This window comes from Apus apus, chromosome 7 (assembly GCF_020740795.1).
Source record: "Apus apus isolate bApuApu2 chromosome 7, bApuApu2.pri.cur, whole genome shotgun sequence".
Classification (NCBI taxonomy): Eukaryota; Metazoa; Chordata; class Aves; order Apodiformes; family Apodidae; genus Apus; species Apus apus.
Genome location: NC_067288.1, coordinates 17,924,739 through 17,948,057, shown reverse-complemented (window position 1 = coordinate 17,948,057; position 23,319 = coordinate 17,924,739). Strand labels below are relative to the sequence as shown.

At 38.2% G+C, this 23,319-nt stretch overlaps 1 protein-coding gene across 21 annotated transcripts in view; it reads left to right on the top strand.

Annotated features, from left to right (window-relative positions):
• Window positions 1-23,319, top strand: part of ADGRL2 (adhesion G protein-coupled receptor L2) — a 161,770-nt gene that overhangs the window by 62,788 nt on the left and 75,663 nt on the right. For all 21 annotated transcript variants that reach the window (XM_051624350.1, XM_051624357.1, XM_051624340.1 and 18 more), the window contains exon 3: window positions 22,851-23,064. In XM_051624350.1, the coding sequence (XP_051480310.1) occupies window positions 22,851-23,064 (214 nt within the window). The remainder of the gene's footprint in view (window positions 1-22,850; window positions 23,065-23,319) is intronic.

Sequence of the window (23,319 nt, the reverse complement as noted above, 5' to 3'; positions counted from 1 at the left end):
TGTTTAATTATCAATCACTGACTTTCCCTTGTAATAATGAAAATACAGATGTAACTAAGGATAAATTGATTCTCTAAATACAGAGGTTTTTTCTGACAATTCAAATTATTTAACTTTGATTTAAACATCAATTTAAGCGGTTCTTAACAGTTTGATTTAGCTTCATCCATTCTGTTTCCAGAGCTGTGGATGGCAGTGGCTCTGTATGCCACCCATTGTTTGCTCCTGCAGTTATTCCTTGGCTTAGTGTTTAATTATTACTGCATCAACAGGCTCTTCAGATCTCCAGTATGTAAACAAGCACAAACGATATATTCTATCATACAAAAGCACTGTGTGGCAATGGAAACCAAAGAGCTTTCTGAGCTTTACTTAAGGTTTCCACCTATATGAACCTGCAGAGCAGAAGAGCTTCTATCTCTCCTGTGAGGCTGAGGGATCTTTCAGAAAATCCTGTCTAACCACCTGCTGAGGAATTTCTGAGTAATGCTTGTCACCAGAAGGGATCTCTTTTATCTTGGTTGCTGCCAGTGGAGTTTGGTGGAGGACTTCTGTTTTCCTGTAAAGTGCCCTTGGGAGTTTGCTAAGCACGGTGGAAGTGACCTAAATCTCTGTTTTTATCATACAATTAACTTAGGCGGGGAGCATGCCTCATTGTTTGGCAGTTATCTTGAATTCACCTTTTAACACCAAAAGCTAAAAAAACAGAGAATGTACTTACCAGCAGACCACAGATTTATAGTATGGAAATAAAATTAAAACACTGTGTCTACCAGTAATTTCAATAAATTCCCAGGGAATTTATTTTATCTGTCTCAAGCTGTTGGGGTTTTTGTACAGCCCTGTGACTGGTCATGAACCTCGCACACAGATGCTCAGTCCTGAGGTTTCCCATCATGGAGAAAGACCTGTATTTGGGGTTCGGTGCTCAGACTGGGGGATGCCATTCAAATTTACATTCCCTTCCCCTCTCCAGATTTCTGTGAATTTAACTTAATTAGTAAGTTGATCTTAACCTTTTCCTGCTGCTGCTTAATTTTTAGAAATGCTAACAACCTTAGGGAATGGTTAGGTGGAGCTATTCCTGTCTAGACAGTAAATACAGTTTAATGACTGTCCCAGTCTTTAAACAATCTTTAACTTCACGTATATGCTTCCTTATGTGAAGTAGCACAGGGGGCACCTGCAGCATCCTGACCTCTTTTCACTTCATGTAAACAAACGTGTATTTATTAGCAACCAGACCTTACTCAAATTTTTAAATGTGAATGGTGCATGTCAGTTTTACTAATCCTGAACTGAGGCCAGGCAGGGTATTAAGCAAACTGTCTCAGGTTGTAATGGATTTGTGGGGACTGACCCCAGCTTCATCGTTAAGGGATACTGGGATAGTGTATTATGGTTCCTCCACCCACTCTCCAAAATGTAAGAGCTAATTTAGCATAATGTGCAGAGTCGGGGGAATTATTACTGACCTCTGTATTTGCTTTCAAAAGGCACTGTTCTTTATAGAAGTTTGAAGTCAGACATCAAAGTATTAATTTTGACGGACACTGAATTTCACAGAAATTCTGAGGGAGTTGTCAAAATGTGAAAACAAACATCACAGAGGAAAAGCAACCAAATGCTGGTTTTAGTTACTTTAATCTATTCTGGTTTTGTATAAACACATTTGTGATGTTGCTTACTGCTTGGCTGTGTACTCTTTTGGGCATGAAGATGTCCTTGATTCCTGTCTCCGGCAGTGTTTCTTCTCACTTCATCAGAAATTGGTCCTGATTGACAACATACATTTGTGTTTTTAAACTGGCTGCTAGGAATAGTCTTGGTGCCACAAAGAAAAATGGGAGACATATGTCCCTAGAAGTGTGTAGCAAATGTAATGTATTCAGAGTAGTAGTTTCCAGTGGGCTAGCAGCAGGGAAACTTAAACACATGCATCGAAGTATTCAAGAGTCAGTCTTCATCTGCGAATCCTAAAAATGTGTGCTTTAAAAAAAACAACTCGTCTATAGAAGTCTTTCATACTCTATTGCAGATTTTACTCAGACCTTTGGAAATAAACTTCCATAACTGGCTTTGCTGAAATGGTTGCATCTGCGACTGTTTTTGTTAATGTTCAAGATTAAGGTGTCTAAGTTTATTTGTAAAAAATATTTTTTAATGTAGATTAAAACACGAACAAAATAAGTGCTGTACTTATTCATGTTCTACTACAGCTCCTACAAAGAAAGCAGCAAAATTAAGACTCAAGATCTATAATTCAGGATTTTTACTGAAATTTGAAGGCAATTTAAACCACCTACTTATTTCAAAGATAGTATTGATAGACCACCTGCTGTTGACATGCAGTAAGAAAGATGGAAGGATGTAAATGAGTTTTAGTGATTTGCCTGCTTTTGAATATAAATTAGGCTAACACTCTCCAGTCCTGCACTCTGACAGTCAACTACCAGGATGTTTTCAGCATGCTTTATTGGAAAGTGAGTGTTGTCATTATGAATTATCTTTAGACTTTGTTGTTGAAGCCTACTTGTTAGCAGCGGTAATTCAAGTGTAATTCAGTTAGAATATTTCAGGTATGTTACTAACTATGTATTTTGTAACTGGCTTTTGACAAGGAAAACTACTTCCAGCTGAAACCTGGGAAGACTTCTTTAACCTGCAAGTAGATGGCTATTGAATGATTTGTGATGGAGAGCGAGACTTAAGCTGAATTAGCTGAAGGAGGGAAGAGAGTAGATGGCTGCCTATCCCTGTCCTGCGGTTGTAAATGTATTCTTCTAAGCTCAGCCAGGGTTTTCAGTCTGTCCAGGGAAGATGTGTAAACTTCTCTAACACTTTTTTTTCTGTTGAGAACACCAGGAGACTCAGAAAGTAAATCAAAGATTACAGAAATGTCTGTGAGTTTTTTCTTTTAATGCGGATGTGGAGGCCTTTGTGATGAAGACATTATCTCTTCCAGTGGCCTAACAAAAAAACTAGGAAGCAAACTATTAAGAACAGGAAGAGCTCCGTCACTTTTTGGGCCGATGAGATAAAAATCTGAACAATTGGGACTGTCCCTTTGGAATAGCACTTGGCAGATGGGGGAGGTATTTGGACTTATTTCCATTCATTGTTTTCAGTGACCCTCTTTGAACAGCCTGAAAGACGTTTTTAAAGTAAGCACCTCTTTCTTCACTTGTAAGTTTTGAAAGCACTCCGTTGTGATTCATCTGTGGTTGCAGACTGCCACTGGCTATCTCCTCCCATAGAATCAGACACCCTTTGAATATTTGCCACCTATTCCTTGTTTATGCATGGCTTCAAATGCAACAGTTGTCTTAAAGAAACAGGCTAACCTAAATGACAGTTTTCACTGTCTTTAAGATCATAGGTCAAAAGGGAAAATGAAGGTTTGGGGATGATTAGATAGCACCAGATATTATCCTGATGACTTTGTATAATGATTTTACAGTTTAATTCACCACTATAAAACTTCCAAGTCAAAGAACTGTCTGCTTGTCCTTAAATGGGTAGCTATCATTGCAGTAATTTGCTTATGAGACGCTTTTCCTTCTGGAAGATTAGTCTGTCTCGGTTCCTATCAAAAATAAATCAATTTCCTGTGGAAACTGGCATAAATCTTTTAGACTCTTTCTTCATGTTTTGCTGCGGTTATCAGAGTTGCTGTTAGCTATAGCTGGGTATTGTCTTCAGATGAATTGTAGCAGTGGATGAACAAAACAGTATTAATCTGTTTTTGTTAATCCTGTTTTGTAATTAAATACATCTTTCATATAAATTCTGTTAAGATTTGAATGAAAGGGGGTTTATGGAAACATGAGTTGCTTTTTATAAGAGTTTTAGGATTATGAAATCAACACTGGGAAAAAGAAAAGTTTGGCTTGCTCACAGAGCAAAATATTTTCTCTTTGTTATTTTTGCTTTGCTGGTGCTATGAAAAAAATACAATAAGAGCATTCAAGCTGGGTTGCCTGTGGTTTAACTCTAATTCTATAGGCTGCACACTCTTTCTCCCCAAAATCCCCACAGCAAGTGACCTTGTCAAACAAAAGTGTGGAATAATGGGAGGCAGCCAAGGGACTGTGGCTCATTTACAAGCAGCTGTTTGCTACTGTCAGAACAAAGGCAAATCAAAGTTGCATTAACGGGGTATGACAGGCACAGAGAACAACTCCCCAACAATGTTCATCTTCTCATGCTGTTCTGGTTGTAATATTGGTTTGCCTGAAGGAGAAAATGGCCATACGGTCAAGTCAGATACGTATGTTTTCAAAAGCCCTTCAAAATTGCACAAATTTTCTAGCTGATCAACTGTTCATCTTTTTAAACAAAATTAACTTAATGGCAAATAAAGACCTGTTTATGTGTGCCTGGCTTTTTGTATGAAAATCAGAGCCACACAGAGAATTACTAATTATGTCTTATAGCAAGGTAAGTTTGTAGTGTCATCTGGCCTTCCTCTCTTGTCTGATTCAGCCAGTCCAAGAAGTAAGGCAATTGTAGGAAATGTCACTTTTGAATTCTGACATGGCATCCAAGCATGTTTGGAGCACCACTCTGTCTTCGGCATAGCTCTGGCAGTTTACAGTTTGACTAGAACTTTTCTCTCTCTACGTGTTGCAGAATAGAACTGAGTTTTCTGACCCTTTGATAAAGAAGTTACAGAAATGACATGCAACCTTCCTTGATTTGTTGTAAAAGTGTATCGTGAATCCTGAGAAAAATTATAAGCAACATCTAATCAGTTTAAGCCTGGTAGTGTGTACTTATTGGGAATACTCAAAACCGATAAAGAGCAAAGTAGATTTCTTATGGAACAGTGGAAGCTTTTAGGCAAAAAGGGCCAAAATCCAGCATATGAGTGAGCATTGCTCCCTCATCATGACTTGGTGGAGTCCCTATTAGGTGAGTTTGAGCCATGTGAATAAATGAGGCTGTTGCATAACTTGAGCCTGCACTGTTCAGCACCAGTCTGTCACCCAGAATCATTATGAATCAGTTAGACTTGCTGAGAACACATTTGAGAAAGTCTTGGGAAGAAAGGAAATTCAAACAGAAAGGACAGGAGAATTGCTGGACATGAACTTTGTAACAAGGCACACAATAGGCAGCACATTTCTCAATGTTTATTGTGACTCACATAGGGTGATAAAAGCTGAAAGCAGAGTGACTTTAACAGTCCCTGAGGTGCAGTATTCCTGAAGAAATACACAGTTTGAAATGCCTTACTGCCATAATGAAATTTATAAATAAAAATAAGGAAAGAGGTAAGACTTAGACATTTGTTGGAGAAATGGGTATGACTGCTATGTCATTAATAGCTGGTGAAAAAGATCTATTTGTTAAAAAAAAAACAACAGCACACCAAATAGCTGAGAAAAAATAGCCTTTTATGTTTATCAAGTATTTTATTACAGGTGTAATTCCTGAATTGCTTGATTATTTTTTGGTAGAGAGAGGGAAACTAGGAATAGGAAGAATAGAAAAACGCTTTCAAAGCAAAATGTACTGCAGATTTAAGGCAACTGTGGAATACATTTTGGTAATGCCATTTGACATCTGCTGTATTTCACAACTTAAGATATGAAAAACTCTTCTAGAATTTTGAACTTTTAAGTGCAGTTACTTAATTTTCAACCTAATTTCCAGTTTACTTAACTATGTTGAGAAGGTAAAGATATGAATAATGTGGATAAAGGCTGATAAGATATGGTCAGTGTATCTCCTAACCTTTAGAGATTGTGCTTGAATTCTAAACCTTTTTGGGTAAAACTTTCAAAAGTGCAGTGGCTTGTATGCATACAAAATTGTACTGACAACATCTTTTAAAGTGCTAACATGAATGTGAATTTAATTTAATTTATTCTCACATACTTGCAGTTCTAGCTGTATGTGTTATAGTATCATGTACAGGTGCCAGCCAAGATTACGGCTCCATTGAGTTCTACTCATCCAAAAAGTTCTATATTTATCAGCGTGGAGAGCTTGTCGGGTTTCCTCTTTCACTGCTGTTATCAACTGTTTTGAAATATTCAGAACCTTAAGTGATACTGAAAACTTACCCAGTGTCCAAAGCACATTGTGTATTTTGAAGTGCGAAATAGAACTGTACTTGTAAAAGTGTGCTTGCATTTAGCTTAACACTCAGAACACAATTTGCGAAGGAAATTTGATAATACTAATTTCTTTGTTTGAATGGTTCAGATTTCTCATACTGCTTGAGATGTCACGGAATGTGCAGTAGCTCTTTGTCACCTTATAGTCAGTATATTTAACAGTAATTAAAGAAATTGAGATGTGTTTTTGTTGTGAATCAATCTTTTTAAACTCACATGACAATATCCTAAATTCCTTTCAGTTAATGGTCCTACTCTTGCTGGGAAAGGAGGACATTTTGTGCATTACTTTGCTTGAATAGTACTAAAGGACTAGCAGATGGTCACTTTCCAACTGGTTTGCCTTGAAAAAAGAAATTAAAATATTATAGTGCCGGGGAGAGATGTTGTAATGTGTCCCTTTCAAATTAACAGGTCGTTTTTTCTACTATTTTATGGTTGTATAATAGCTCAATGTCACATAAAAGGTTAAAAGCTGGAGTAAATGGCATCATGGGAAATTTGAAATAAATAGGATCTCATATGGTTTATGGCTCTATACTTGAACATAGAAGGAATATATTTCTTTCCTTGAAAAGGCGTTCTGTAGGAGCTTGCCATGTTAATATGAATTGTGGTCACAATAGATTCTGTTTAAAGTAATTTTAATTCTCTAGGTAACATTTTTTTTTGTTTATTAAATTACTCCTTGCAAAGGCCACTTGTTCAAACTGTTTGCAAGCCTAAGAGAAAATGTGATATTTTCGGAAAAAAAGTGAAGCCACAGATTCATTAAAATATTCTGGTGGTATCTTGGTGGTTACTTTTTAGAAAGTGCAGACATTCCCAACTGATTAAGTTGTAGACTGCAAACTGTCAGGTATTTTGTATTCGTGCCAAATTTGTATTTTATATTAAAACTGCCTTCAGGATGATGTTATATGTTGTTCTAGTTCCAGCAACTCTACTGAGCAAAACTCAGACACATTTAGTTCCCATGTCTGTCCCACTACCTCATTTCATAGAATCATAGAATGGTTTGGGTTGGAAGATACCTTAAAGATAATCTAGTTTCAAGCTCCTTCTTTGGCAGGGACACCTCCCACCAAACCAGGTTGCTCAAAGCCCAATCCAACCTGGCCTTGAACACTTACATGAATGCGTCATCCCCATCTACCCTGGGCAGCCTGTTCCAGGGTCTTACCACCATCACACGGAAGAATTTCCTCTGAATGTCTAACCTAAATTTACCCTCTTCCAGTTTAAAGCTGTTTCCTGCTTTCACTACATGCCCTCTTAAAAAGTCCCTCTCCAGCTTTTAGGTAGGCCCCCTTCAGGTGCTGGAAGGCTGCTGTAAAATCTTCCCAATTTATTGCTGTGCAGGTGAAAAACAGTGATTGGAAGGCCCATGTAAAGCTTCTCACTAGGTACCAGGAGAGACAACCCTGGTTTCTTCTTCTGATACACTGTCACCTCTGGCTGTTACAGGATAGTGTCCAAAGACTAAGAGGAAATGCTTCAAATTGAACAGTAAAAATCAAAGGATTTCTGATTTCTAAGTCTGTGAAATTGTCGTGGCAATGGGAAATGATTTGTCTTTAAAAATCATTAGCTGTGGTAATCTTTAAGATCATCAGTCTTGTGAAGCTAGGACATTTTTATGTTGAATCTGAGACCAAGACTGTTTTAACTTTTGTTTTGAATGGGGAATTGTGAACTACATCTATGCCTTGCAGAAACTCCCAGCAGAATAGCAAAGTTTACTGAAGTCTAGGGATTAATGTTCTAGTGAAGAAGTTTGAAGGTTCTTGTTCAAGATTTCAGGAGTCTAAGCAAAAAGGTGAAGACAAAAGATGAAGGATGTATGCTGCTAAAATAGAGGACATAAAAAGTTCTAAGGAATTAACAAGTCAAATTGACCACCTGGGAAACTCTTCAGAGGAGAACTATCAGGTTGTTATGGCTTCCTACCAACAGAAGAGATGGAGGTATTTTTTTCACAGTGGATTATGAGGGAGCAGGCAGGGTCTGGCTTCTCCAGCATGTTGTGTCACTGGGAAAGCCACTGACACTGTTCTTTGAATCTCAAACAACGTGAAACTCTGGAGGGCAGAAATAGATTGTCACAGAGATATTTAGCCCTAAAGGTTCAAGATCACTGAAATTTAGGAAGAGACATAAAAATAATCTGTTTGCTGTCGTTGTGCTCAGGAATCCAAAATAATTCTTCCAATAAGGATAAAATAGTAGTAAGAGTGTGCCATAGTAAATTATTTGTGTGTCAGCTAAAGGCCTTTTTTCTTCTGATGGATGCTGCATGCACATTCTGCAAGTAAACATGTTTCTGCCTAAATGGCACATTCATTTGCTTTTGTGTTATATTTTCTGATGGAAACCTTTATTTGTCTTTTTCTTTTTTTTTTGAGGTACTTTGAGTTTTAGAGACATGAACAGTGATACCAATATTAATACACATTACTGTAGTTGTCTGTAATTAATCCATAATTGCACCTTTTTAACTGGGTTGACAACTACAGGGGCATCGGTTTTTAAGTTAAGTAGGAATAATTCTTCTTATATGTTATTTAGGTTTTGTATCTGGAAAAGATATTTGATATTTTTAAGGAATAAGAAAAGGCAGGAGTCTTTTTTTTTTTAACCTGAGTTATCCTATGATGCTCTGTGCCTCTGAACTGTTTTGGATAAAAGGTCAAAGAATAATTTGCCTGATCTCTCTTAGCTACTGCACACTTAAATTACGCTTCCTGGGAATAGGAATATGAATGAGATTTGGGATGGGTTTGGAGGAGAGTTTATTTTGTTTTGATTGAGCCTGTTCTGGAGCAAGCATTTATTGCTTCTTATGCATTGCATGTGTACAGATAGGTTGAACGAGGTTTTTACCAACATCCTTAGTTTATATTGGAATAGTTTAATATTACAGCAGAAAAGCTATGTTGTGCCGTATATTTTCTTGAGATGCTTGGTTTGACTACCAACAACAATAAAAAAATACAAGATGGTTAATAAAATAAATAGCTTTTCTTGAGTAGTAGTTGAACAGACAGAAGAAATGTTACATGTCTTTGAGTAATGGATAAAAATGAATTTGTAAATTATATTTATCCTAATGTAATGTCATGATAAAATTCAAGAATTATATAGTGAGTCTCCCAGAGTCTCACTGAGCTAAATCTTTTGCATTCTTTGAACACTGAAAGAAAAAAATATCATTGGAATGGCACACAGCAAAGGATTAAAATCACCTGGGTTTATCAGTCTAGTTACTTTTACCCTATTTTGCTAACATTAGATTTATAAAAATATATTAAAGAAATTGATTTTAGTCGTTGTGACTTGGAATGGGATTAAGAAGTTGAAAAAGATATATCCATTGGTAAAATAACAAGGAGTCCATCAACTCATTGCAGCATTTTGATCAAGAATCAATTGTAATAATTCCTTTAGAAACCTAGTAGTTTCTTGTTTCTCTCTGTAGTTCCTAAAGGGAGACTGTTTTTTTTCCTTCCCATAAACCTTCCCTGTCTCTCTGGGTTTTCTGTTGCTTAGACTCAGCTGGGAACATAATGTACTTGCCAGTTGTTCCTCCTATTTCCTTACTTTGAAGATATTTCCTCTAAAATCTGCTTCAGGACTTCTTGAAGGATGAGATAGAGACACTAATATAACTTTTTCCCCTTTTTGGCCTTCCTAGTGTTGAAGTCCTGGGAATTGCTTATGCTCAAAGTTTGGTGTGTGTCCTGTGGTGATGTGTGATTACACAAAAAACACAATGAAAAAAACAGGTTTGGATATGTTTATAAAAGGTTATTATCACAGAGGAAGAAGACAATGATGCAGTAAGCTATCTGAGTGGCTTGGCATGGAGTCAATTTCTAATCTTTTTTTTTTTTGCTTTTTGAAAGTGTTTATTTTGCCTTGTACTTCCCTTATGCTGTTCATCTTTTTCATAAGCATCTAACATGTCCACCAGTAGAATGAATGTCTGATTCCTGCTTCGACAAGAGTGTACTCAGGAGAGTAGGAGCACAGGGGAACTAGAGATTCCTGGGACTTGTGACAGGCCAAGCTAACCAAACTCAAGATGTTAGCAACAGTAATGTGGGAATGCTTTTCTAGTAAACACAGCTGCTGACACCTTCCAGTGCCGTGATCAAGGAGGTTGTTCCATTTCTAATCTAAGAGGATGGTGGTATACTCGACGTCACTGTTAATTCCTGCTGGCAGAGGGGAGGTAGGCCGTAGTGCAGCTGTGCTCCACTGAGCTCACTGCAAGGTCCAGGGTTGCCTGGGAGGAATAGAAAAGCTACTTTCTCAGTCTCTGACCAGAATACGTGATAAGGCTTGATGTCAAAAAGGGCAGGATGGGGCTCACAGCAATTATGACAGAGGCATAGAGGTTTCCTTGACAACCAGATTGAGGATTCTTTGTGATTTATTATTTACCACTTCAAACTCTCATTCTCTGATTTAATTAGGGAGAGGGATTTCCATAAGTCCCCTCCCTTCCAAATTTGAATACCCCCGCACTGTTGTACACCTGTCCCAAATTGATGTTGCTCTAAAGCAACTACAAATTAGGCTCGGTGTTTAGTGTTTGGAATTCTAGACAGGATACTAAGCAGTTAACCGAAATTCAGTGGATATTATGTGGGGTGATGACTTGTTAATCTGCACTTACTAGCAGGGATAAATAAGCATGTGCATTTACCATCTTCCCTTTAGCCCTCCCGAGCCTCCCCCCCAGTTTTTCAAAGGCAAAGGACTGAAACAAGTGATACTTCTCATTTGTCCTCAGAACTGTGGGAAAAATCAAACAGTATCTGCAAGCCTGTTTCCCAGTTTGGGAAATCCATTTTCTCTTTGAAGGCTTTATTAGCAATACAACAGCCACTGTTGTGTAAACAGAGAGTGCATTTTGTTACTTGGGGTACCTTTTAACTACTACTAACAGTTGGATAGCTATTTAAAAGAGAATTCCTCTCCTAAAATTTGGCTAAAGACAGAAGTGCAGTAACTTCACATGTATTTCAGATATGTATTTCTCACATTTTTAAAGCATTGATTGAATCATGATCCTACAGGGCCTGTTCTAAATTTAGTAATTCAGAATAGAATTTTGAACGCAATAATGTATATAATAGAGATTTTTTTATTCAAACGTCATTGGCAAATCTGTGTCATTATATATCAAGACTGAAATTGGGTCCTCCAAAGGGCATTTTTTCTTAAAGTACTTTCCTGGGTTGTGTATTTTTTATTTCATATTCAGCATGAGGTGTCTGCTGCATTTAATAAAATAAAATGAAGGTCAGAGAAGATCACTAGTTTTCCCATAATGTGTCCCAGTAGACGACTGAAAAAAAAGGTAGTGATTGAAATGGGTTGAGCATCCTCCATGCAGACTATATAGAAAACCTCTGTCATTTAATTATAAGGAGGAATTTTAGTTTTAATTGTGTTTATTTCACTACATATGGTCATTCAGCTGTACCACCCCAGTTTTAATTTCAAAAGTTGATGCATGTTTTGTCATCTTTACCAGAGGGAGTTCCTGAGGTGAGTCAATAGGTGTTGCTCTTCCCTTGAGGGCTGAACATGAAGCTCATTGAGGCAATAAAAAGACTTAGAGTGACCTAAACACTCCTGGGTCAAGTCCTAGCTCACTAATGCACCAGTGCCCCATTAGGCTGTTGAGGGAAACTGCTGAAGATCCTTCTTTAAAATGGAGTAGAATAATGAAGCTCATTAATGCATTTTTCATTAGAATGAGAATATTGAGTGTCCAGATTAAATTTCAAGGAATCTATCCTGCACTCATTGAGGTTAATGACAAAGCTCCCTGTGACATTAGTGATGCAGGATGAGAACTTAACTGGGGTAATTAAGATTCTGCTTACCTAAAATTCCCTATTTTCAAGTAGATACAGTATTACAAAATTACTGCTAGGAAGCCTTGTATAATGTTGGATCTCAACACATCGTTCAGAGATGACAGCATTTCAGTGGGAGATAATACTATTTCTGTATTTTGCATTTTACTCATAAGGTACCATTGTGATCTTCTAGAGGCTTGTGCATGTGAAAACCGTTATGAAAAATGGGATTCTTTTTAATTTTGGAGTTCAGACATTGTCTTTGTTGTGTATTTAAAAATAACATGGGCCATTTACATTGCTGAAACTAGTATAGGATGTGGACTTCAAACACAGCAGAGGCAAAGACAGAAGAGACACTGTGGTACTACTGGAGGATTGAATGAAACTTAGAGATGTTAAATAATGCTCGCTTGGTGGTAACGCAGACTTATTAGAAGCTTCACTTGTACCAAAAGAAGTGCAGCTTCCTTACGAAGCAGAATAGATAGGAAGGACATCCAGCTTTAGTTCCTTCTAGGGAGTTTAAAGCTTCTGTTATAAATTATTATGTCAGGATGCCTAATTTAAGTAGTTACCCTAACACACCTGCTCATTCCTACCTCCTTTGGACACCCCAAACCTTTTCCTTCCCTCCTTGGCATGCCCGGAAGACTTAACAACTCCCTCCTCAATTATGCTGTCGTAAGGGCTGCTTTGATCATGCTCTGAGCTCACTCTGGAAATCATCTTGTTTAATAAAACTCATTGCTGTAGAAGAAACAACAATGTAAATGTCTCAACAAGTGGAGGGACCCCACAGGTGTGAGCAGAGGCTGGCAGTCAGCTGGTCAAGGCCACCTTTTCTGTGCTGGGAGAGCAAGGAGGTGGCACCTCTGAGGGACCCCAGCAACTGAGCAGCCCTGGTGCTCTCTCCCAACCTGGCAGTTAGATCAGGAGCCATCCCCTCTGACTTGCAGGAGCCATCCGCCTGTTTGTACACCTGTTTGTACACCTAAATAATATATCAGGAGAACATGGCTCTTTCAGTTGGGAAGTGTCATTTTAGGTGGTGTGGAAAAAAGTGGCACAATCAGATCTTTTATACTTCACAGCTGCCGCCTCCTGAAATTCTTGCTTTAGATACATAGAGAAATATATATATATATATATATATATATTTAAGAAATCTGTGACCTGCTACAGTGAAGGACTATGTAAAATGCATTAATTAATGAGGAAATTACTTTTACTTCCACATCTCTAGTACTGGCGCAGTACTTTTATCTTTCTGGATATTGAGTTCATACTTGAGCATGTAATTATGTTTTTTTCCCCGTGTATGATGCACAGTGTTCCTAGTCTTTTCCTTTATTACTTGTTGTATGAAGGAGTCTTTCAGCTATTAGACATGTGCTTCCAAATAGAAGTAATTAGTGAATGCAGAGTTTTCCTTTCTGTGTTGCATTATAATATGTATTCATCTCTTATTTTATAAAGTAAATAGCTTTAATTATGGAACTCCTATCACATAATTATGGAAAATGGTTTACTTTCTGTCCCTGAGATTTCAGGGATCCTGATTTTTTTGTTCATTTCATTTGAGCACTCATTAGCTGGTTCTCTGAAAGCTGAGAGCATACTTGCATCCACATTTTGACAGTTGCAGGGGGCACAAATTCCAGAATTAAAAACCAGAATCCAAATTCAGAAACCCTGAATTTGAGTCCAGTAGAAATTTAGCTATCCTGTCATTACTGTCTTATCCTGTCATAACTCCCTTGTCTTTCATGTTTGCAGCAAGACATATGGATATTCAGTTCCTTTATAGGTGTTTGACAGCAGTTTGACAGGGTAGCAGAGGTGCACATTTCCTGTATTTACTGTGGAACTGGTACTTATGTTGCCGTTCTACTCACTGCTGCCTAGGAAACATGGCAGAACTGCATATATTCCTTAGGACTTTTAAAAATTACCTATTTGTTTATAAGCAATTAAATAGTTTTCCTTTTTTTCATTCAATTTGTTCTTCAGACAATGGTCTCAAGTATCTATGTAGGATTATCCCATGGTTCTCAGAATGTGCCAAAACCTTAAATTTGTTTAAAAACTATGCATGGTATATTTCTCTCTTCTCTATAGTCGTCTTTTAGAAATCAACAAATATTCCATAGAAGGTAAGGTCAGGAAGAAAGCCTTTCACTCTCACAGGCATTTTCCAAAATCGCTTGCTACTCTTGTCTGGTATCTATTTGTGGGAGTATTTGAAGTGACTGCACATTTTTCTTAAACTACATACATCACATTGCTCTTCTCGTTGTTTTCGGAAGGTATGATTGTGTATTTTGGTTTAGCACTTTCATCTGCAGGATCTTGAGCCTTTCTTCTTTCTACTCCTGAGTCCTCAGAAGCATTTCGGAAGCTATACTGAATGAGAAGGGGAATTGCTCTGCTATTTGCATACTTATAAGGACTTTTAAAGTGGCTTGCTCTCTTTAAAATTAACCACATCGTTTTTCCACTGTGTAATTATATTGTGACATTTGACTCCACCCCATCATCTTACTGAAACGAGACTATATGAACTCTTACATTGTTGCTTGATTCCATGTTAAATGTATATATATTTCTATTTTTATACAAGAAAGTGCCTCCTTTGTAATTTTATGGGTGTGATCTCAAATATTATCATGTGGTAGCAATCGTACATTATTTTTAATTACATCTGTGATAATTTCTTAGCACTAGGCCTGCATTTGCTATTTTAAAATCTGACACTTGTAGAATAACATTTTCTTTAAAATGAGCCAGAATTATCAGGGTCAGATTTCTACATTTTAGTGTTATGAAGTGTTTTGCTATCTTAAACAGGTTAGGGTATAACCCATTTCAGAAGCCAATGTACACAGCACAGTAAGGGGTATTATTGGCAACCAGCATGTCACCTGCTGGAGTGATTTAACTTTCACCAATGACATATTCCCAAGAAAATGGTGCATCTCTGTGTGGTTTCTGTCAGCCTCTGAGGTGACAAGGCTTTGAGTTTCTTAAAGATGGGAACAAAAGCATATTTCTTTTGTCAGCTGTTCACTCTGAATACTGCTGAGGGAAATAAGACCCCCTTTCTTTCTCTTCCCCTGCCCCTCTTTAATGCATGGTTTCCAATAGAAAATGATCAAGATAAGTGGAAATATAAGTTGTTATCAAAATACATTTTAATAGAAAATAAAAGAATATGTATTTTTATGCTGCTGCCAGCATCCTGTGCGGAGGAAATAATTCAACAGGAAATCCTGTTGACATATCTGACACATCAGCCTTTGTGTTTCTTACCTCCCTGTTTCGGAGGTTGCTTCTGATTCAGAAGCTTCTCTTTCCTGACAGGTGGTGTGCTCAGGGAGTTCACTGTTGGTAAACTGGAGATAACCTCCAGGAGAGGGATTTACAGAGACCATGGGACTTACTTGCCTTGAGGAATTTTGAAGATATAATGTATTTAATGGCAAGAAGGAAAAGGGTAGAGTGCTTTCTGTGAGCTGGCAGAGGATCAAGTGTGTATGATGTGAAGGAAAAAAGGAAGGAGATTCTTGCAGCCTGAGAACAGACATCTGGCTGGCAAAAGAAATATCATTGACAGATAAATACTGTTTCAAACTGGGATAATTTTACATCAAGAGGGCAAAGTTTTGCTCTCATGCATACAGCTCCCACTGAAAGGAATGGGAAAGGTGCATGCATATGAGAATAAAATTTGGTTCTAAGTGAGAACTGAACACTGTGCATATTTTTGCACTAGATATTTAGACGTTCATGTTTAGCTCATGTGGTTTCCTTCTACCATATGTAGGCATTGCTAAAACACTGCCAGGAACTAGGCTCTGGTTTGGTGACTTTCATTAAAGGAATTAGTGGTTTCTATCCAGTTTCAGTGGGGCTAGATTCAAAGTGCAGAAGCCCATTTTCACAGTTTAGCATTAATTAGCACTCTTGTGGCAGCCTCAGCAGGGAGGTGAAGGATTAAATAGGCATGAAGACCAAACTATCTCTTTTCCCATAGTGGTGATTCCTTCAAAATAAGGCTGAGACATGATGGACTAATGTGGGGATGCACGCATGGCTGCTGTCTGAGCTGTTCATGTCCCGGGTGATTGAAGGACTTTGGTCTGCCGGTCTGTCAATGTCTCTTTTCTCTCCTGCTGTTTAGAAAAACCCCACACAAATCCCAACAAAAATACAATCCACAAAACCCCTTAATTTTGCGTCCTAGGAGAGACATATTCTCGCCCTTCTGAATGAGGGGTGAGAGCTGTTTAGGAGAATTTAAATGAGAACCTTGCCATCTGTACACAGAAAGGCTCAATGCTGTTACTTAAAAAGGCTGAGATGCTGCTGGTCACCTTAGGGTTTTGCTGAATCATCCAACGAGGTACAGAAAACAGGTAAGCCCTGACTCTTTTTGCTGAAGAGAGCCTCACAGGGATGTTTTTGAGAATTGCATGGAGACTGGAAAACGTAAAAAGAAAATTTTAATAAGGCTCAGTGAACCTGGAAGGCAGGACCCGTCCTGGTGTGAGTCAGAGGGCGTAACTCAGGCTTCTTGTCCTGAATTTCATTAATCAAGCATACTGTGCTTTAAGTTTGTGTACACTGAATATAAAGTATATAATTACAGAAAATTACTTACAGTAATTCTGCTGTTCACACTGAGTCATGAAAAAGACTAAAATCTGACAAAGATTTTTGACATTCTGAAATGTATTAAGATGATAGAGCAACCAAGTGAAGTGTAAAAAATATTTAGAAAAAGACATTATTAATTACTTAGTATTTCTAAAAGCTTTTTTTTTAATAGCAATTAATATCTCTGTTTTGTAAGAGATAGACTTACAGATTTTACCTAAGTAATTAAAATCTGAAATGGTGTATCTGAGAAGCTGAAGTCTAGAAACTGAAAATCAACCCTCACAGCCAATTTATTCAATGAAAAAGGTGCCTTGCTTCAGTGTAATTTATGTGCATGTTTAAATGGTCAAGCATGTACTTAAGGACTTTGAGCCTCTTTGTTAAAGTCCAAATAATGAACAGGCTTTCACATACCTTGTTTTGAGTTAATCCCATTGCATGAATGAGTTATAAAAAATGAGAAAGATGTCTCTTAGAAGAAAGCAGATTTTCATCACTAAATAATCCATTTTCTCTAGATGTCCCATTTCCTGCATCATAAATGAAAATAATGAGTATATACTTTAAATGGCACAGAATACAGCTGTAGGAGAAGATTTTTGAAATGATGGCTTCCTGCCTCATTTTGCCCCGGCTGAACAGTGGGGTTTTGTCTGCCAGGCTGCAGCACTGGCTGGCTGTGTGCTGGGTTTCCCTGAAAGAAGAGCTGAGTGCTGTGAACTCCAGACCTCTGTGCAGTATCAGAAGCTCTTACTGTGCCAGTGTAATCTTTTAATAGACATGCTTGCCAGGATGACTTTTTTTCCTTCAAAGATAGAATTAGAAAGCACAGTTGTAATTTAAGTTGCCGCTATCTTGATAGTAGCTGGTAGTGATCTGTTGGCTAGGATTGGATAATTTAAAGCTGTATAACAAAGTAACATGCTTGTCTGTATGAAATATATACAGTGATGTGAGGTGGGGAGAAAAGTCTCTGTTGACAGAGTTTGTGGGATTCTTCAGAAACTCTAGGATGCTGAGGCTTTTCTGTGGAATTATAAAAGCTTTGCGGAGCCCATGTTGAGCATTTGCATGATTTTCAGATGTCGAAGTATGTTCAGCTGTCTCTGTGCACCCTCTGTGTGTGCACGTACATACTTTGCTGGGAGAGGATTCTCAGCACAGTTTTTGTCAGTTTTTGCATTTGTTGAATGCGTAGTATTGAAATGCCGCCCAAGATACATCACTTTATCTTGTGTAGAACTTGAATCATCATGTTGCATGATTTAGTAAATGAAAAGAGATTGTGAAAGAGACGACTGTAAACATTCTGTTTGGAAAGATGTGCTCTTTTCAAAAGACCTTTCTGTTAGAGCCAAATAACACAAGAGGCAAAGTTTCCTTGTGCGCAGACACTCTTATATTTATTTCTGCAAAGATTTGTTTTGAATTCTCAGTTCTTCCAGTATCTGCATTCTTTGAAAAAAATTTGTATTTCAGTGTTGGCTTTCTGTATGCTCTAAGTTTTAATCAAAGGTTCCTTGCTTCTGATGTTGAGGAGTACTGATGTTAGCCTGTTTACATTCCGCTATTTTTTCTCTGTTAGGAGTGAACATTCAAATTGGGTAGTGCCTTTTTGCTTTTATCTACCACACTTAGCACGCTTCCTTATTATTGACAGCTCAAAAAGATGGCATGCTAGTGGGCAGAATGCTGTGAATTATTAACTTTTCTTTGCACTTTGATAAATGTAGGTTATCTTTGTAAAGATAAATAATTTCTTACGAAGGAACCAAGTCTGTAAATAAGGTGGTGTAAACATACATAAGACAAATTTTAGCCAAATGGTTTTTAAATGTATTTCTAAAACACAATTCTCAATTACATTTCTTTCACAGGACTTGCATTTTCTCATTTCACAGTCTAAAGTGTAAGAGGAAAGATTTTTGTTTGTGATGTTTCATTTATATTTTTTTCCCCATCATGTTTATCTACACGGATTGATCAACAAAGCATTAAAGAATGTGTATTACCACTGAAAATCCCCTCTACTTTTTTTCTTAAAATATAATTTTGCAAAAGCTATTTATTTTGTTATTTTCATGAAGAGCCTGCACTCAGCTAATTTGTAAGCAGATAAAGTGTGCATATGTTTGCCAGAAAACTTGTCTACAATCAGAATAGTCAGAAGGACAGAAACCACGCTCTTTTTCTCATTAAGTATTAATCTTTGTTCACTTAAAAAAAAAACAAACACAAATGCAGCACTGATTAATGTATACAAACATGAATGAATCAGAGCACATGCCGCATTTGGTATTATACACTTACTTGAATTAATGTTCAGGTTGTGCTGGATGTCCCAGCCCTGGCACCAGAAAGGCCTTTGCAGTCGGGAAGCACTTTGAATTCCTGGGTGGCAGACAGCAGGAGCAGTGTCAGCCATGGCACAATTTGCCTTGAAGCAATTAACAGGAAGACTGAGGAATGTTGATTTCAACTGCAGGATGACAGCCAAACAAAATAGGTTTGTGCAAGGTGTACAGTAAGGCAGGCAGCAGGGTGAACACAGGTTGGTTAGAAAATGCAGTACTGAAAAGATTCATGAGGAATTGCATTGGAGATACAAAGTTACTGGTGTCAACAGTAATTATTGATAAGGCCACATACTTATGTCTAAAAAGCTCTGGAATGAGGTAGAACCAGGCAGCATTCAGATTCGGTCGTTCAAACTTCCATCCTGTGGCAGTGCATCTGTTTATCAGGAATTATCTCCTGAATGTAAATGAATTTCAGTCCTAAGTCATTGCACCTGTTGCCAAGAGGTGTTTATTCCAGTCACTTGCCTAAAGCACAGGGAGTTATTGCTTGACATTTTATAGCTCCAAAAAAAGCTGTCGTTTCAAAATCATTTGTTCAGAGAGGAGAAAATGGAGCAAAACAGTTCATTTTACCCTAAGCACTGCTATTTGGCAGCATTCACATTTGCACAGCACAAAGCTGCAATATTGATTTTTTTTTTTTTTTTTTTGCTCACAGGGCCTCCCACTAGTTCTTTCTTCGATTGTCAGGGTTGCAAGAGGGATTGAATTACACTTGGCTTGTTGATATACTTTTTGTTGTTGTTGCTGTTGATCAGAAAAGAGTACAAATAAAGCTTCAGAATAAAGATCACAACAACTTTGTTAGTGGACTTTACATTTATTTATTTTATTTAGTTAAAATTCGGCGACGTGGAGATTCCTTAGAGCAGTCTGCCCACCTAACACATGCTACATTGTTTTGCTTTACTGCTTGCTGCTTTTGCAATATAACACATTACGTTACAATCTCAGGTGTGTCATTTGCTGCTCATGAAGTGATCTAACACTTTTCTAGTATTTTTAATGTTTGTTCTAATACAGAATTTCTCATGGATGCCTGCAGGGGAAAAATTGCAAGATAAAACACATAGTACTTATGGCAGTTGCCATAGATGATGAAATATGATTTTCAGACAGCTGATCTTTGTAACGAACTGTCTTGTATTTGGATTCAAGGTACCTCCTAGCAGAAGTGGAGGGTGCAGCAGGTTCTGCAGTAAGGGTTCAGTGCTTGTCACAGGTAGCTCGGATTGGGTTTCTCAACCCTGGCCCCGTAACGTCATACTTCTGTCGTGCTGCTGCACAGACACTGTGTGGCAGCCACCAAAACCCCTGTGGCTGTACCCTGTGCACCCCCATCCCTACTCGCTCTGCCCTCTTGCAAAGAGCCCCTGTGGACAGCTGAAGCCACTATTCCTCTCTTTGCTGATGGAACCCAGAAGTGGGGCCATGTAACCCATATGACAGCACCTGTGGGGCTCCTGTGGGAAGCAAGAAGGGCAGGTGGGAGGGGCAGCCAGGCTCCCTGGGCTATGCCATGGCAGTGTTGCGTGCTGGGAGCAGGAGATAGAGGCACCATTTCTGCCAGCTTGGAGGGATGGGCTGTATGTGGACAGTGTTAAATTTGACAGGAAACAGTAGCATGTAGGAATGGCAGTCACTAGCAGGTATACATTCAGTCCCAACGTGGCTGTCATGATGGTAATTAATCAAAGGAGCTGCTATATGTACGTGTGGTGGGGGCTTTGTGCATACCCCTCTCTGTGCCCATTTCACACCCTCACTGAGCCATGAGCAGCTCCTCTCTTCACTGTATTACTTTGCTGCATGGGAGGAACATGTAGGATGTTAAAGCGATGGATTCATGTTTTAGCTCTTTCCAGCTTTCAGCTCCTGATACTTCAGCAAGCCTGTAATAAAAGTCCTTGCTATTACACATGGTATGTGCAGCCAAAGGTACAGCCAGTAGTGAATCTGAGATGGAACTGTGGTGCCTTGCACAGCAATATGGCGTCTTCCTTTATTAACTTACACTGAAACATATTGGCAGAGTAATGGTACTGGTTTCATGTAGGATACGGTTCCACAAAATGCACAGTAAAGGCAGACCTGGTTGCTGTGCTCTGGCCTTCCCCTTCCACTCATATTCGGGTAAATTCCTCCCCAACCAAAGAGCTTGTCCTTTGAGACCTCATCAGTTCTTCTGCAGTAGAGGGACATTTGAGTCAGACCAGCCCCTTGAATTTGTTCACTGCACGAGTTGGACAGAAGCTGGTGCTGGTGCAAAGGGGAAGGCAGGGGCATGCAGACAGAGGAGGGGGAAATGGGAAGATGAGCTCTTGCTGCCAAGGAGCCGCATCTTGACACTAGAGTGTTCATTATCAACAACTCATTTTTGCAGTCCTAACAAATAATAATCTTCATACAGTAGGAGTTCTAATCCACAGATCATTAATTCAGTAGAAAAAGTGACAGCCTTTGGTTTGTGTGAATTTTTACTATCAAGGGATTATCTCAAGTTGTTCTTGATCTTTTTAGATCCTTGCTTCCTTGTCTTTTCTAACTCATCTTCCTTTTTAAGAAAAGTTTATTTTCTTTGCCTTCAAAACACTGTAGAGCTCCAACTTTCCATACTTACTAGCTATTTCTCTTTGCTATCACAACTTATTTGCAGCAGCCTGCACTGAAATATTCATGGCCTTGTCCCACTGTATTAGGATGACTTTTTTAAAAAATAGGAAATATCAGTAATTCTGCTGAAAATTTAGGAAGAATTTACTATTTTAAAGAAATAGCTAATTAACACCACCATGTTACCCAACTTGTCTTCCAAAAGGCAGTAATGCACACGTTTTGTAAGAAACAGAAATAATGGTTTAGTAATAATCCAGTAGCAACTGTGTGCAAGAAAGTGTAGTATGCAGATACATTTTTTCCTGACACAGTGTATTTTGCATGAAGACATGTCTATGAAAGACTAAACATCTGGTTGAACGTCTGAACCATTGATTTGTTTCTAAAGTATTTTGTACAGCTTTGTTAGAGAAGTTACCAGTTTTTAGAAAATCTCTCATGCAGAAAAACATGTTAAAAATGAGAGTTCTGTGAAACACACATCATTTTGGGAGGGATGGGGAAATTTTTATACAGCACACAACTGCAGGTGGCAGTACTGGTGAAATTATGTAGTTGTTCAAAATATTATCTATCTGTGGTTTAATTTACGTGAAAGGCATAGTAAGGAACACAAGTTCAACTAGGTAAAGCATCAGCAGGTATATTAGGTGTGGTGGCACAAACATGTCTATGCTGGGGACATAAAATAGCTAAGGAAAATAAGCCAACTGGTCCTGGAGAAGGGAAGATACAAATTAAGACAGACTAAGTTGGAACTATGACTTTGGGGACTGGTTTGTTTTGGGTTTTTTTAAGTCACTTTGGCATTTGCAAATCCTGCCTGCTCTGCTGCTTCCCACTTTCAGACTTAGCCTGACTGACTGCCCAAAGAGGGAGAAAAAAGCAGAAAGAAAAGAGGTGGGAACAGGAACAGGCAGTGTTGCTATGCAGGCAGGTGCCACTTTTTGCCCTGTCAAGGATTAGAAGAAGTGAAGGGGAATTTCCTCCTTTACTAGGTTAAGGACATAGTAACAGTAGTATAGGGATAGTGTAGGAATATGAGAGTTTCACGGAAGATGCTTCACTTAATGCAGTACCAGGTCAGACTGTTTGAAGTTGTACTTCCTTTAGCACAGTGATAAAAATTAGTGCCTATTTGACAGAAAAAAAGAACAGTTCAATGTGATAACTCCTTTAGGCTCAGTCTCATTTCTTTTTTCTTTTCGCAGGTTTCAGCCGAGCAGCACTACCGTTTGGTTTGGTTAGGAGGGAGCTCTCCTGTGAAGGCTACTCCATTGACCTCCGGTGTCCAGGAAGCGATGTTATTATGATAGAAAGTGCTAACTATGGACGAACAGATGACAAGATTTGTGATGCTGACCCTTTCCAGATGGAGAACACAGAATGCTTCCTTCCAGATGCCTACAAAATTATGACACAAAGGTAAAAATATTATCATTTTGAGGACTGAAGAAGAAAAATGCCTGAATTAATACAGTAAGAGGTACATACTGTTGAAAATGTTGAGTTATTGTTGCCAGTTTGCTATCAAGGTAGTATTATTTCTATCTATTAATATTAGGAGGAAATAAAAACTACGAGTTGCAATTAGAAATTTTTTTATTTTTTATTTTTAATTCTGTGAGGAAAATTTAAAAGGCAGGAAGATAAGTGCAAGGAGAATGGAACAATTCACTT